At 39.7% G+C, this 16,888-nt stretch overlaps 1 protein-coding gene across 1 annotated transcript in view; it reads right to left on the bottom strand.

Annotated features, from left to right (window-relative positions):
• Positions 1-579: 579 nt before the first annotated feature.
• The window catches only part of rgs12b (regulator of G protein signaling 12b), a 51,913-nt gene continuing 35,604 nt past the window's right edge, over positions 580-16,888 (bottom strand). Inside the window, 13 exon segments of the mRNA XM_055041102.1 lie at positions 580-3,573; positions 3,874-4,045; positions 5,635-5,696; positions 5,783-5,879; positions 6,760-6,886; positions 6,980-7,053; positions 7,276-7,479; positions 9,138-9,223; positions 9,559-9,709; positions 9,882-10,064; positions 11,695-11,838; positions 11,966-12,058; positions 13,538-13,707. Of these exon segments, the coding sequence (XP_054897077.1) occupies positions 2,969-3,573; positions 3,874-4,045; positions 5,635-5,696; positions 5,783-5,879; positions 6,760-6,886; positions 6,980-7,053; positions 7,276-7,479; positions 9,138-9,223; positions 9,559-9,709; positions 9,882-10,064; positions 11,695-11,838; positions 11,966-12,058; positions 13,538-13,707 (2,168 nt within the window). The 3' untranslated portion in view covers positions 580-2,968.

Genomic DNA, 16,888 nt, shown 5'->3' with positions numbered 1-16,888 from the left:
ACCTGTAATGAGTTTTTAAATTGATGAAATAATGTTTAGGGCCATGCACAGCTAAACAGTGGTGGTACTGCTGCCTTGAAGCAAGAAGGTCCCAGCCTGGGATCTTCCTGCACGTTTCCCATGTGGAGGTGTGGGCTCTCTCCAGGTACTGCAGCTGCAACAATCTCCCTGCAGGCAGCTCATCAAATCTTTCTTTGGGTTTGACTCCAACAGTCGGGAGCGCCAAACTAAATGGCAAGATTTAAACACAGCAAACTTCCTTCAAAATGAAAAATAATTTTAATTAGGCGCACCAGACGAAAAAGGCCTGTGTGTAATTTTACCCTTTAACTGAGAAATAAATACAATGGGAAAACTCGCTTTTTGTTTTGAGTGACTTGAGCTTTTGTAGCAAATCAATGAAAAAAATTCAAATATATTTTTTTGAATGAACAAATTAATTATGATTTAAAACTATAAATCACCCCCTGCTTACCATCTAGTTTTATTTTGGTAGCTTAAAAGGAAAATTGGAACAAAGCTGATATTCCTGAAAACTAGAAAAGGACAGAAAGTTGGTCACATGAGGAAACAAGAGAGTAAAACGTGGGAAACATTTATTTGAACTATTCACAGAGCGCAATGTCAACTCGGCGGAACCGATTCCTAATGAGACAGAATGGCTGCGGCACCTTTAAAGAATGCAACATGGTGGTTTCCAGGGCACTATATACAAATTAACACTTTTAACTGGTGGCAACAACGAAAACAACATGATGCATAAATTAATGGATTTATACAGTGAAGTTAAAAATTCATATGAAATGAGTCCAGATAGAAGCTTGCAGAAAACACAGCTCAAAGCTTTCTAATCTGAAAGAGAGATGGTCGATCAATAAGAAAAAAAAGCTGCTTGTTTACAGCCAGTGCACATTATTAACAATCATATGATCAATGAGCAAGATTGCACACATAAGCACTTGCGATACAGTCGAAATGCCTGAGGTAAGAGAACAACGATGGAAATGGGTTTAAAAATGCATGTACTGCCTATAAAGGCAGTGAAGCCTCTGTCTTTATTGAGTCAGACCAACCAGCCATGCAGTCAAAAACTGCAGTATTTTCTTAGAGCTTTTCAGTGGCTACTGAGTAGAGATGCACCGAGCCAGAGGTTGGTGACCAGAATCAAGTTTTGGTTTGATCAGCTGGAAAATCAAAAATAAAATCTTGTTCCAATCAGTCATCTTAATGATGTATGAGTGCTACCATGTTTCAGTGATATTTACTCTCCATAATGTGCAAGTTGCTACCGAGTGTAGAAGACTCAAGGTTTGCCATTTTGAGTTTCAGTGTCAAAACTCGAGGAAAACACATTTAGGAAGGCATTTTTACATTTTTTTTTTCAAAGAATGTTTTTGGCTAAAGCGAAGTTACTCTGTTGTGTTCGTTGGAACTTATAATACAGGTTATTTTGTAAAATAGAGACTTAAGATACTAAGTCTACTAGACTAGCTCATTTCCTAGAACTAGTCTAGGAAATGAACTTGAAGATTGGGATTTTAACAATGCTAGCCATGCTAATGCTAATGCTGAAATAGTTTTTTGTTTTAAAGATAGCAAAACCCGATTTTACAATCTCTCATAGAGATGACGGTCTCTATCAACAACATATACTAACAGAGATATACATTAGCCATATTAGCGACATACATTAAGAGCAATGTATCAGTGGTCTCCAATGCACAATATAACAGGTAATGACTGCTCTGTGCAGGAAATGTAGAGGAAAACATTATCAGTTTCAGTTTTAAAGAGAATCTGGAATTGGATGCAATCACATCAGCTGGTCAAAGTTTTACAAAAACCGGAGGATTGGAAACTAGCCCCAACATTTGTATCAATGCATCTCTATGACTGAAATTATTTTCTAAAACTATGGCTGCTTAGTCACATGTAGAATGAAACAGACATAAAAAGTTAATGTAAAGAAAAGTAACGGGAAAAGAAATTACACTCTGACAAATAACGTCTTGTTTACAATTGGCTAAAGTGCATTGTTAAGATTCTGTACATTTAGGGACTGGAGGAGTGAGTTTGGCACAGGTTTCTACCAACCTCACCCTCAGTCTTATGTCTCAAAGCAAACATAATCCACAGCAAGTCTGTCGAAAAGTCCACACAGATACACACCACACAAGAAAATCCAAGGGGAACAATTTGTCCATGCTCAATGCATCCATTTTCCTCTCTTTGTATTTTTGACACATTTTACTGTTCTAAAAAAAGATTGCTGGCCCCAAAGTAGTGCACACCTAAGCCTGTCGCAATCAGCAATTATTATCATAAATTAAATGAGCTCAATAATTTCCATTCGGATGATTTGCGCTTCTTGAAGGACAGTTTTCATAATCCATTGCATTTATGGTTTCAGTTGTTTGAGATTTTTACCAAATTTTTTTATTGTTTTAAATTGTTGTGTTTTATGTTGAGTATTAAAAATAACTTCCAGTTCCAGTGTGAAGTGTTCCATAAAAAAAAAAACAAAACATTTATTACTCTTTAAGAAGGCAAAGTTGAATTACTATGCCTGTATCATTAAATTAGTTGCATCTAGACAACAACGTTATTGTTTATCACAATAATATCTTGGACAATTTATCGTCCAAACAAAATGCGTTATTGTGACAGGCCTATGAACACCTCACATGTTATCAGATCCACTGCTGTCTAAATAAAATCTAATCTCTACTGTTTGCAATTAAGCTCTTCACTCTGATCTTCTACATTAGTTGTGTGTATTTTTAGACAGTTCTGGAATAAAACTTCTAAGTAGCATCTAAAAGTGGCAGGGAAGGAGGAGATTCAGATGCATTTTCTGCCACGTCTGAATAGTGGCAGAATGAAGTAACGTCAGACTGACTCTAGTGGGTCACCGGTCCCACTAACAGTCAGGTGAAGAGAGCGGTGCAGGTTCAGCAGTCTTAAGAGTTCACACCGGCGAGGTACCTGAGCAAGGCTGACCGTCCTGCGCTTGGCGTTGAGGCTGGGGGAGGGGTTTACTCGACAGGGAGGAGGGAGTGATGTAGTTGAGGCTGGGGCTGTTAATATCTCCTTCTCCCACAAGAGTTAGATCTGACAGGGTGTCCTCCTCCAGCATCTGCATCGATTCCCCTCTGGATGAGTTCTGGAGGAGACCCTGCCCGCCTGGTCGGCTTGACTGGATGGGGGAGACGGTGGCTGGAAACGGAGGGGGGGGTCTGGGTTTTCTGCCACCTCCACACTCTGCGCCCAGCGCTGAGTCCAAGCTCTGCGACTGATGGCTCGCACTGAGCAGGTACGAGCCACTGACCACGCCGCCCCTGTGATTGCCATTTCCCTTGTTGCCCCGGTGGCTGCTGGTGGTGAAGCCGCCATTGTTGGTGTTACGGGAATTCGGGGTGGAGCAGATGGGCTCGGGGTTGCGGGGAGGAGGCGTCGTCGGGCTGGTTGGTGTGAGGCGCAGAAAGTCGGGCAGCTGAAGGTCGCTCTTGTTCAGCAGGCCTCGCTGGTCGTCGGCTCGGTTGCTCTGAGCTTTGGATATGAGGTCGAAGAACTCTGCAGCACGCACAGAGCGGCGCACACAAAAAACATAGAAATACATGAACAGGTTCCCACGCTTAATCGTACACATCCAGAATATCTGAGAAACTTGGTTTTGTAATGCAGAAACATGCAGCATAAGTATTAATCTTTTAGACAAGTCAGAGCTATATTTGGTACAAGCAAAGACTGGACCGTGCTACATGTAGCTAGCTTTAAAGCACTGGGTGTTTGTGCAGTCCTGCAGGCAGGCCGAAGGGTTAGTGTGAACACAGCCACAGAAACAACAGACAAGGGAGGTTGTTCAGTTTTTACCTTCAGCTTCGTCTATATTAATCTTTTTCTGCTTTCTTTTCCCCGGAGCCTTATGCAGAGAGACAGAGTGGTTGGGTAGGGTCTGGCTGCTTGTGCCGGGGCCGGGCCCAGCCTTGCCATTTTCCCCATGGGGGTGGGCTGAACCGCCTTTCCTTGTTGGCCTGTCGTCCCCCTGGGGGCCACACGAAGAGCGGAGTGGGGCATTAGAGCCCTGATGTGTCACAGCGGTTCACGTATTGGAGGAAGCAAATGACAACAGGTGGGAACCACTGGTGCTGATGATGAAGAGGGTCATAAATTTTGACAATTTGACGGCGAGCGGGAGACACAAGTTTAATTGGCTGGGGATGATTTTTGAGAATGTCACGGAAATGTTTATAAGAAATAAACATATGACTTGCTGTGTTTCAGAGACAGTGGAAATGACACCACCTGGCCAAAAACAGTTTTCTATTTTTGCGATGTTTAGATGTTGAGAATCTGCTGTGGCATTGTTTTAGCTTCCAGAGCATCTGTAAGAACTGGTTTGACTCCGAAGCAGACATGCATCAAGAAATCGACTGCTGACCAGAAATCAGCCATTTTTTCATTTTGACTGGCCAAACTGTCAAAGATCAGCTGGAAACTCATAGGTCCAGATTTCTTTGGCTTATCAAAACTGCTATCACGTCTTCCTGCCAGTGTTTCCAGAAAACTAAAAATTAGCTATGTTCAGTATCCTTAAGCTCTTCATAACTAAAGTCACATGAAGCACAGATTTAAGAAGCTACAGAAAGGAAACTAGTTTGATAAAAATAGGAAATAAAATATATATTAAACGCTGGTGTTTCGATGAACATCTCCTTCTTTAAGTCATGCATTTAAACACTATGTATCCATGTTTCTAAATAATGCACTGGCTTGTTCTTTATCCAAATCTGTTTGCAGCAGTCTTGTAAGTTTGTTGTTTACTTGATGCACACGAGCAATTTGAGTTTTTGATTGTGGAAAAACATATTTTTCAGGATGTGGATTTGGCTTGCACCAACATTTAACACTTGCTGCTAACTGAACGTACTAGCCGCTGCAGTCCTTTTCCAGATGAAGGATTTTACCGATAGGTTCAGTTAAACGAAGGTGGTGCCTTTCATTTTGGCCAGGCAGTGTATGGAAAATAAATTCAGTGAAAGCCTGTCCTGGGATGTTCCACTGAGACAGCTACAACGGCCGCTTTGTGTGCTCGGCATCATCAACGTGAAAGCTCACAGAGCAAATCACCAGAGGGGCAAACTATCCACTACTTAAAGCTGCACTACTGCAACTAAAAGTGAAGGGAAATGATCTGTTTCTTGAAACAGATCCTGGGATTTACTGAGAATAATGAGGACAGCGAAAAGAAAGTCTCTACTGCGAACTAAAGCTCCTCCACCACCACTACGATACATCGCTGAAGATCCCGGCACCCAGCAAAAGTTGGAGTTGTTACGGAAAAAAAAGGAAAAACCAGAGAGGAAAGTTGATGATGCATCCGGCCACAGGCAGACCACATTAACAGAACATTAGGGAACCTGAACAGAGTGATGCAGTTCTTTTTGCACCACAGCAAAACACACCTGTGAGCATGTTTAACACACAGCAAACAGACATGGGTGACTGAAGACAGCAGGAGGGACACTTAGTAGAGCGTGACATTATCAACCAGGCAGTGGAGACATTCAGAGGGTTACAGAACATTCAAGAATGAGAAGAAAACTCGAAACGAGAGGATGGAGGCGAGCTTACTGTTGCCGACTGGTTCCTGCTCGTCGAAGCCGGAAGGTGACTCTGAGCTGCTTTGATTTTGTCTGAGTGAGGAAACAAAACTTAAATTCAATTACAAACCAGCAAACAGAAGAAGAATGTGTATGATGGGTGTCTGTATTTTTGTCACCTTTCCCCATGGCGTTTTCTTCAATGTCTAACACAACTCGCAAACCGTCCAGGTTGGAAATAGGAAGCCCGAGATCTAAAGGTTCTGATTCGCCGCTCTGCATCACAGAAAGACATTTTAGAAGAGCTTCATATCGGCAATTTAAAAAACTGAAAAGTGAGGCTGGCATGTGTCATTATCCTTTGGGAGTTTGCAGAACCAAATTTTGATGCAATTCCAGCACAAAATTGCTGGACTTGCCCATTTGTTTTAATGCAAAATAGCCAATGTTAGGTAGAATTGCTTAGAAAGTTATTGTGAACATTAATTATTGTGTTTAGTATTGGTACACTGCAGCTCTGACTGTATGTTTGGTGTTATCTTGTGTGAAGGTAAAACTCTGGATGGCGTATTTAGGATGTGGCCTGACACACAGCGTTTTGCATGTAGGCCAAAAATTCAATGTTAATCTCAAACCACATTCTGCCACATCATTTTTATCTCTTCTACATGTCTTGTTGCAAGCAATAAGAAATCTTCTATAAAGGTCAGATTTATGGAGGATTCTCTCAACAGATTCTTCCACTCCCGATTTGTGAATCTCTACATTTCCTCTAGATTTATAATTGGTCTCTTGGCTACTTTTCTGAATGATCCACTCACTGCCCAGCACACCAGCTTTGTTGGATGGCCATGTTTTGTAGGCCATTGCTCTCCCTGACCTGTCTGGAGTCTTACTTGGTCTCCATGATGCTGTTTGTTCATTAATATTCTCCAACAAACCTCTGAAACCTCCACAGAACACTGAACCTTCACCGCTCACAGGAATTCACTGGAGCTTTTTAATGTTATTAGATTAAAGGGCAGTTAAACAGAAATAAATTCTAAAAAATCTCAATCAAACAGACTGAGGTTTGTATTTATCATTTTAGAAGATGTGCATAAATTGAACAGGTGTTGAAAGATCTGCCTTCAGCCTAGAAAAATACTGTACTTACTATACGTGCCACTAAGTCAGAGAGGTGCAGCCCATATTTGGCCACAACAGGCCTCAAGACCTCAGTCACTGGTTTAGTTGGCTTAGCCTTCAGACCCACAGAGCGGTTGATGGGGACCAAGTCAAGCCTGGAGGAGGAATACAAAGACAATAAATCATATTTTTGTGTGAGCCAGGATCTGGAGTCCCATGTTCATCTCTGCTGTTGACAGGTTTTATACCTGAACAGAGTGCGCTTTTCTAATCTCAGGTCTCGAGAGCTCAGGGTCATACAGTCTTGGTCCAAAACAAGAGGCTGAGGAAAAAAATGACAGAAAATATACATATATTAAGGTATCTGCTCAATCCTATGATATAAATCTGTGTCAGAATAATAAAAATTAAATAAAAAAGCAAAGAAAATCACTAATTAGTTATTTATATGAATAAAATACAGAGAAGTACAGCTGGAGGATACCAACTCAAATCTATTCATGATTAAAAAAAAAAAAAAGCTCAAACACACACTGAGATTTACCTTCTCTCCTCCGACAAGGAAAAGGTCTATAGCTGCCAGGTTGATGCAGAGTTTGTCACAAAGGCCCTGCAACAGGTCTCTGATGGACATGCCGGGCCGAAGAGGCACCGGGCAACATGAGCCGTCTGGCAAGCTAATGTTACATTGCCTCAAGGGGGCGCTGCTTCCTCCTCGTTCTGATACTGCGCCACGGGAAGTATCATGCTAGAAAAGGAAAGAAAGTTGATCTTATTTGGGTCATTTGTGCTTCATCATCTTCCTAACCTCCTGCTTGTGACTCAGAAATTAAATTTGACTACATATTTTAAGGACATCAAAAGTGGTCCTGATGAAGAGAAAAACTGTAACAAGATTATAGCAGTGTGTGCTGTTCACGATTGCTTTCTACTTAAGATAACCTCTGAATAGATTATGAATAGGTCCAATCTCTCCTAAGGTGGAGATTGGAGTAGAAATCAATTAACATCTAACGTCACAAAAAGAAATAACCAGATAAACCTATAGAAAGCACAAGCACCAACAGGAGATGAAAACATTTACAGTGAATATGTTCAAATCAAACTAAATATAAACAGTTAATTGTCATCAACAAAATCATCTTCTGACATCTTTAATCACACCTTCTGTCTTTGTTTAAAGACACAAACACAAAAGGTGAAGAAAGAAACTAAGGATGCACAAACTGGACAGTGAGAGGAACCGAGAAGGCCAGTTCCCCACAGTGCAGAGTCATACAGAACCTCTGCTGTCAGCCAGACAGTACCAGGAGCAGAACCGCCCCGTTACACAACTGTTTAATGCTGTTCAGTATACAATTTGATGAAGGCAAAGAACGGAGAATGGGAAAACAGTAACATAATGTGGAGAACAGTGAGTTTATGCTCGCTGATGGAAGCCTCACAAAAGGCGTTGTGCAACAGCAATCACATTGGGTGAGGGTGTGTTCTGTTCGCTTCAGATGCATCCTGCCACTTCTCTATTACCATCTGCTGCACAAAAGGCCACAGAAGAAAATTTTGTATCAAAATGTTACAGAAACATGAAAAAATCTCTGAAGTGGCAAAAATAAAGATGCACCGATAGTTCGCCAGACCACAACTGCCTGATTTATAGTTTGACCTACAGAAACTTTTACTATTCAGAGAATGCACTAAAAGCCATTTACATGTGGGAAGTTCTTATTGAGTAAAAAGAACTCAGAATTATGTATTTCTTAGCATCAGCAGAGCATTCATAATGAAGTCAGGTGAAACAGAGAGACACGAGAAGCCATCTAAAAAGTACTTTCATGTGCGAACATGTCTGCATTTTACTCAAAATGCAAATGAGTTAGAGAGTGCAAGATTTTGAGAAGATAACAGGAAGGCTGATATGAATACAGTATGAGCTCTCAATCTTATGCACTTTCCTTTGTCACGGATCTTGCTAGATTTAGGAACACTGGCAGCCTTCAGGAAATTTCCGAATTAAGGATCTGCAGACCATCTGAAATACAACGGTTTTATAATGCTAGTAATGTTAAATGAGCTAAAGGCTAAAACAAGGAGCTAAACTTTCTAATCATTTTGTCTTTGCTTTAAAATGTCAAGAAAACCATGTTCTACAGTGACTGTGTGGTGTCACCTATGCTACTAGTATAAAAATGTAATGCAGGTCATGCAGAAAAACTCAAAAAGTATACTTCCCACTTCCTCACTAGAAATTAGAATCTGTTGAAATCTGAATCAATAGGTCAAAAATCTGCCATCAAGTGTTCCTTTTAAAGGGAACACTGACATTAAAGCTGCTCCATGCAAAAAGAAGTTTCCATGAACCAATTATTATCAAACTGATTAGATCAAGATGACTCCCATCAGACTGACCTCATTCTTCCCTGAACCTGACGTCCCCAGTTCCAGACTCGCTCCTGAGGACAGCGAGCCCTGGGACTCCCGACGACCGTTGGTGCCTGAAAATAAACAAATAAGCAAATAAAATTGAAATTAAATAAAATAAATAAAATAAAATTACATTCAGTAAACTGCTGAATGTAAGAGTGCCTCCTGACTAGATTCAAATTAAATGTTTGAGCAGATAACGTCTGATAACACCACAGATGCAAATTGGTTGTTTTTAGGAACAGAAAAAATACAAAAACATAACAGATCATTTATCTGTCATCAATCCAGCGTCTTAACAAATGTTACTAAATTTTCTAATTTGCAATGCATGATCACTTTATCAGCAAACAAACTCTCCAGCAGAGAAGAAAGTTATGAAATGAAGAAGGGAAAATGGACTGACTGTAATTAAAATCAGCCAGCTCTCGCTTTTTGGGGCCTTTGCCAAAGCTCCTGTTTCGGGACCACGAAAAAAACATGCCCTTCCTCCGGTCTCCTGAGTCATCCCGACTGTCTTCGTTCAAAGACCGCCCTGATTTGGTTTTCTTGTCCTCCTGTAAGAAACAATGAGAGGAGGAACAGACAGGGACACAAACAAATGTGGACACGATTTCATGTTATTTAAAGCTGCAAACTTAAGTTGTTTTCACTCATAATTTCACTTAATCCGAAAATGCATGTTCTTTTTCCATTGAAATCAAGACACAATGATTTCTGCTGGCTCACCTTTTTGGGAGTGGAGAGGTTGGAGCGGTCGGAGCCGGTGGTGCTGTGCTTTGACGTTGGGCTGCTGGGGATGTGGTAGGGGTCAGGAAGTGGTCTGCCCTCCACCTCCGCCAGCATGCACTCCTGGTACAGCCGAGACTTGAGGAATCGCGTGTAGCTGTCAAACTTCATCAGGTTAAAAATCTAAAGGAGTCGGGAGGTAAAAAAAAAAAATGTACGAAAAAATGGTAAAGACAATGATGAAAAAATGAGCGATCCACAAACACTAGAACATGAAAAAAAAAAATCTGTCCAAAAATCCCAAAAAAACAAAAGATGAGCAAAACTACTCAGACAATCTGTATGGTATTTTGAAGCAGAAAATGAAAAAATAAAAGTGAAGTTAAACTAAACGATGAGACCTTTAAGCTGCTCTTGGAGTCCGTTCTCTTGGAAAAAGCAAAGCAAGCTTGACTTATGTCTAATCCCTATCTTTATGAGAAAAGTCTTTAAGATTTGCTGCTTCAGACTAACTTTATTTTGGAGGAACTGGCCAAGCTGCAAATACCTGGGAGCACAACGTCACATAATATAATTGGTGTCTTAGAAAAAGTATTTTTAATGCTTGAACAAATAACTGTTTTTTTTAACAAGAAAAGAAAAATATGAAATGTGTGACATGCTCTTGTTTTCAGTACCTCTTGATTTGATTTAAAAAAAAATTGAGTACAACCTGTGAACTGTAATTTGTGTGTAAATTAATCTAATATGAATCCAGCTGTTCTGTGAAGGCCTCAGAAGTTTGTTTCAGAAGAAACAGCATCATGAAGGCCATGGAATATGTCCAGCAAGACAAATACAATAAATATATAACTCAAGCTACAATGTGTCAAAGCATTACAGTGTGTTAAAACTGTCCAAAGTCCAAACATCAATCCATTAGAGAATATTTGTTAATGCTTCAAAACTGAGGTTCAGACGCTCCGCAATTGCTTGAGACCGGAAAAGACAAACTCCAGAAGACCAGCTGTGTGATGTAACAATGAAAATGTAACAATATCTGGTTCTGTAACAATATCTGGTTCTGGAAAATAGAAACTCAGAGGACAAAAAAACATGCATACCTCACCTTTTAGACATGTATTTGTATAATAACTTTAAAAGCCATGTATCCATTTTCCATTAACACTAATTTGTGTTGGTCTGACACATAAAATCCTAACATGACAAAATGTGAAAAACTTCAAGACGCAAAAAACATAATCAACTTGTATACATCCTATTTGTGATTGAAAATATAAGATAAAATATTTATCTTTTGAAATGAAAGGTCAAGAAAACAGAAGACTGTGATGCATTCATGGATATAACATCAATCCCAAGACATTCTGGCAAGGTTACCATCAGGCTTTTCGATGTGTGTGTGGTTATTGAACAGAAAATGTGTGGGTGTCTGATATGTAAAAAAAAAAAAAAAAAAAGCATGATAGAGAGGATATCCTTCAGGCCTTGTGACTTCCTTATCAGAGTTTGAACATCTGAGCTCCGCAGCTGAAATCAATAGGGTTTTTCAGACACTGTGCCCCGTCGACAACTTGTGTGTGTAAGAAGCCATTCAGGCCAGCGTTGCTCGACAGCAGGCAAAGATGAATGACTGGCCTTGTGTTGTATGAGCACTTGACACTGTGTTCAGAGAGCATTTTCAAAGGAGTTATGTTTTGATTCACTTTTAAGAAGAATAATAAATTAGTCTCACAGGAAGTGGCTCTTTTTTTTTTTTGCTTTTGAAAGGTTCGACTGTAGTGGAAGCCTTTATAAAAATGTGCCTCCGTACCTGCAGCTGCTGCTCCTTGAACATGTCAGGTTTTGGCGCGTTGAGGATATCGTCAGCAAGCTGGGCTTGACTGTCGATGTTGACCGGTGTTGTTGCTTTACTGGAAAGGAAGCTGTTGTAGATCTCTCTGGCACGCTGTGAGAGCTAAAATAAATAAATAAATAAGGAAAAGAAGGATTTACTACAGTCGAATGCCCAATAATATACTATGAGAGGAATTCAAATGGATGCAAGTCTGTACTAAAAGTATTAATCAAATACGGTGTGTTACCTGCTTGTTGTCATTCTCAGGAACATGGCTGAAGAATTCACAGGCCTGCCAGAACAGGATGTTCTCCTCACTGAACTCCTTCTTTAGGAACTCCTGCAGAAAATAAATGAAACATGGATTAAAAATGGAAGGCAAATAAAACAAGGCAAATAAAACAATCAGACAAATTCATGTATTGGTCTTAATCAGAAACATGTAGCAACATCCGCAAAAGTGCTGACAGGAGTGAGTGTAGGAAGGGAACATTTTGTTTTTTTCCATTTTAGAAAAAATTGGAAGACACATTTGTTCTGGTGTAAAAAGTAAAAGCAGGATCCGTTTGATACGATTCACACAGCTGTGTATAATACTGAGTAAAAATGTGTTGTGATAACTTAATAGTGCTATATTTACGGTGCCAGCTAAATTCAGGAAGCAAGCAGACGAAAATGTTTAAAAAACCCTAAACCTGCTGTTCCTGTAGCAGAATATCACCAAAATATATATATATATATATTTTGTGATAAATAAAAAAATAATCCTAAATTTTAGGATTTCTAAAATTTATGTATATAAATATATACCTAAAAGTAACAAGTTCAAAATGACTAGATATAAATAAATAAATAAATAAATAAATAAATAAATAAATAAATAAAGGATGGCAATCACAAGCAATATATTAATCTATATGTTGACCACATATATTGTGACCGCATGTGCACCATCCTGTTCATAAATTCTTAGACTTTGACTATAAAATGATGAAAATATGTCTGCTCCCTATATTTACTTTTCCTTTTTCTCTCCTTTGGACTGCAAAGCACTGCTGAGCTTTTGTTTTGTGTTGTATTGTTGTTCTTAAACAAACAATTTGTAAACATATCCATAAAAAATGTAATAGTTACCAAACAAACTATTTAAAATAAACAGAAGTAAACAGAGAAGTCCAGAGAGCCACTTCAGTTACCAGTCACTAAGTTGGATGAGGACTCATGTTTATCTTGTCAGCAAGAAGAGGAAGGAAGGTGGTAAAGAAGTTAAAAGAAAACCTCTCTCACATTAGAAAGATGCAGCAAAGACAGGCATCTCAGGGTCGCTAAATGTTAGCCCACTTTTATATCTAAAAGTCAAAATGTGTGGAGTTTACTAAATCTACTTGGACTTCAACTGGAGTCATGTGTTTAGGTCAGATAAAGATTGAATTCAACCTTTTAACAAAAGCAGGTTTGTCACCCACTTTTAGGTACGGTGGAGGATCTGTGATGCAGTGGGCTTGATTCGCTCCCTAAGTTCCTGGGAATCTTGTTATATATACTATGTGGTATCATGAAACCTTTGAAATAACGGCAGATTCTAGTGAAAATTTGATTGACTGTCAGAAGTCTGACAAAGTATTTTGATACTTAGAAATGTTCATCACAATTCTGCAGCAAAACAATTACGCTAACACTCACTTTTTACACTTGTAATAATAATAATAATAATAAAAACCATTATAAATGTATGATACATTATCATTAACAAACACATTTAGAGTCTCTTTGTCCACAGCATCTGCTGGTGAGCGACGTTCAGGCAATGTTATTTTACCGAAAAGTAGCGGACTGCTACAGGGTCCTGCAGCAGCCGCTCGAAGCAGACGGCCCAACTGGCCACCCTCCTCTCGGTGTGGCGCCGGTGACTCTGGACGCTGGGAAGGCTAGCATTGCTGTTCAGACTGTTGTCACTGCTGCAGCCCTGCAGCTCCACGCTGTTCAGCTCTGTTTACAAAAACAAATCCACATGTAACATTAAAGGCTGAAGCCACTCAAATGTAGTGATATGCATATTGATCTGCCTGTGTTCGGACAGTTTTAACTTGATTAGTTATGATCAGTCACTGACAAGTCTATTATTGGATACTGTGAGTTGAAAAGAAGAGCCAAATGTTTTTCTTTCTTGCATAAACAGGGATAATGGCATAATTTATTAAGTAGTAAATTTAGTAGATTTCTAGGAGTGCTTTTCTAGTTACACAAAGAACTTTACAGGAGAGCCACATTCACGCAGATACACATTTACACACAGATACACAGATCTAATTGGGTTTACCTAGGGGCATATCAACATACGGAAGCTGGAATCAAATCCACACATTTCAAAGTCCAAAGCGACTTTCTCCACTAAGTTGCCGTAGTTTCTTACATTTTCTGTTACGGTTCAAATCTGCTATGCCAGCAAAAGCCTTAGGATAAGAAAATGTATTCTATTGATATTTGACTTCACAAAGTCAGACGTTTGTGAAATGGGAAATCAGAATCGGTAAATGATGATAAAAATGCTGAACCTGAAAAGCACTTTTAATCAGACCCTGTGGCTAAAACTGCAACCTTTTGATTACAAGATTATTTTGTTTGCAATTATTTGCATACTTTTTTTTTTTACTCTTTTTACATCAACAGCAAAACAAAATGAGATCTGAATTAATTTTACAAATATTAAGTTACATCAGTATTGTAACACCATCTTGTTTCACAAGACATATGAGGTCCCCCAAGGTTCCATCTTGGGGTTACTCTTATTTAATCCCTGCAAGCTCCTATTATCTCAGATTATAACACGTAATAAGATTAGTTATTGTTAACATAACTCTGGTGATGATACACAGAGCAACCCATCCCAGCATTGAACAGATGCTTAGAACAAATCAATGCGTGGATGTGCTGTAACTTTCTCCAGGCCAACAGAAATACAAAAGTTATTATCTTTGGACCTGAAGAGGAACAGCACACAGCTTCAGCTTTTACAGCTGGAAACTAGCGATGAGGTCCAAAATCTGGGTGTAGTGATGGACCCAAGAGGGAATTTCAGTGGAGTCCGCTGTGATTTTACTGAAAACAACACAGTCACACTGGAACTCATTAGGCACCAATGTTTCCCCTGTCAGTTTTAAAGCACAGGAAGAAACCTGCCCTGGGAGAACATCTTCTGTTTTGTTTACACTTAATGTCTACATGCTGTGGGCACTTGACCCTTATTAGTGCCCAAAATAAAGCTGATTCTGTTTCTGAAAACAGTCACAATTCTAAAAACACTTGTAATATTTAATCTAATAGGCTTTCTGAATCAATCTGTGCTGTATTATTCTTGGGAGAATCTTGGTCAATCCAAGAATTGCTTGTTTTTCCCACTCCTCCGCTGTATTGTGCCCGTGTTCCTGCCATTGAGCTCTGATCAGGAGGGAAGGAGGGGAGCTGAGAATAACCAGCGATGAGCTGCAGGCCAGACTAACAGAAAGTGGCCTGCTATGTTGAGATAAAACCAAAGGGAGAACAGCCACAGGGAGGACAGTGGCAGTCAGGTGCCCTGAACAACGCAGATGCTGTAAATAAGTGTAAAAAAAAATATGTGAAAGGAGGATTATACCCATAGCTAAAGTCCTCTCTGATTAAAAACCTCCGATCCGGGCAATCGGTGGACACTTTCAATGTGACTTCTGCTTTTGCACTTCATTTCTTACTTTTTTACATTTATTATTATTATTTATCAGTGACAGTTTTCACACCGGAGCTTTAAAATTGTTTGCACCAACATGACTTGTTTTTATCCACACATTTCACAGCAAAGTTCTCTTCAAGGGCAGATTAAAATAAACTCCAGAGGCTTCTGCTAAATATTAATGAATATTTGTCACTGTATATAAGCAGAAAACATTAATCTGTGTAAACCTGTCTGTGCTGTCTAAACCATGTGCTCTGTTCAGCGTCACAGACCCCACTGCACATATCACAGAGACAGACTGATAAAACAAAGTTCTCTCAAAAAAGTCTAACTAAGCAGTGGCTTTATACAGCAGATTATAATATCTTATTGAATCGCATTTTTTTTGTTTCGCACAAAAACATGATGTGAGGGAGATCTCACCCAGCAGCTAATATTTCCACAGTGTGTTATTTTTTCACTACTCAAGAGTTTTGCATGTTGGCAAAAATGTTCAATTTCACAGTCGTCTTAGCAGAGAACCGACTTCTATCTACCCGCTTCTTTCAAATCCACACTGCTTTGTGTTGGGCTGTCACATAAAATCCCAAAAGAAATATTCCATTATGTTTTTTGAATGTAATTTGAAAACCTGTAAAATATTTCAAGAGGTATGAAAACTTTAGCAACAGATGTTTTTTTGCCACGAGACTCACAGGAGAAATTGTTTAGCTTATCCATGTCCACAAACCTAAAATCCAGAATTTACGCCAGTTCTGCTTAACAGACAGGGCAGTAGGTAGAGTCAGCACACAAAAGGTAAACAAACATTTTCCTGTCTTAAATTACTGTCTACACTTTTAATAGTGCGACGTTAAGCAGTTTTTTGTTGTAATAAATGGAGTGATTAGCCAAAATGCTAAATGTGCAGTACACACTAAATTAAAAAAAAAAACCAAAAAACAATATTTTATCACCAGCCGCAGCATTCTCTTAAAACTCAACCGGTATAGTAACTAAGATATTCAATACCACAGTCTCCACCATTCAGTGAGTTTTATTGCTCCTTCTGGCGCTCTACATTTTCCTCCAGCCGGAAAACAATCTATGAAAACTCCTGCGATCTCCTCACCTGGGTAGAGCTGGTAGGAGCCTGTGTGGTGCCAGCGGGGCAGGTATCGAATCCTTTGGGGTAACCAAGCCCCTCCATCCATAATCACCTTATCAGGGGACCTCTCACTCCCCCCCCACCCAACCCTCAAAACCTCAAACACTCCAGCCTGAACAAATAGTCCAATAAAGGGCACAAACAGCTGGCATCACAGGGAGGAAGAGACTGGAAAGAGGGGGAAAGAGAAAAAGGTGCAGAAGGAGACGCTGCCGTTGGTTAGCAACCTGGATGACAACCTGAGGAACCACAGAGAGAGTTGGGTCGCAGACGGCACACGCACCTGCATGCGCACTAACACACAGGCACTAGCT

Source organism: Poeciliopsis prolifica, unplaced genomic scaffold (genome assembly GCF_027474105.1).
Source record: "Poeciliopsis prolifica strain line A6 unplaced genomic scaffold, Auburn_PproV2 SCAFFOLD016, whole genome shotgun sequence".
Classification (NCBI taxonomy): domain Eukaryota; kingdom Metazoa; phylum Chordata; class Actinopteri; order Cyprinodontiformes; family Poeciliidae; genus Poeciliopsis; species Poeciliopsis prolifica.
The sequence above is the reverse complement of the archived record's forward strand: the minus strand, read 5'-3'. Positions and strand labels throughout refer to the sequence as shown.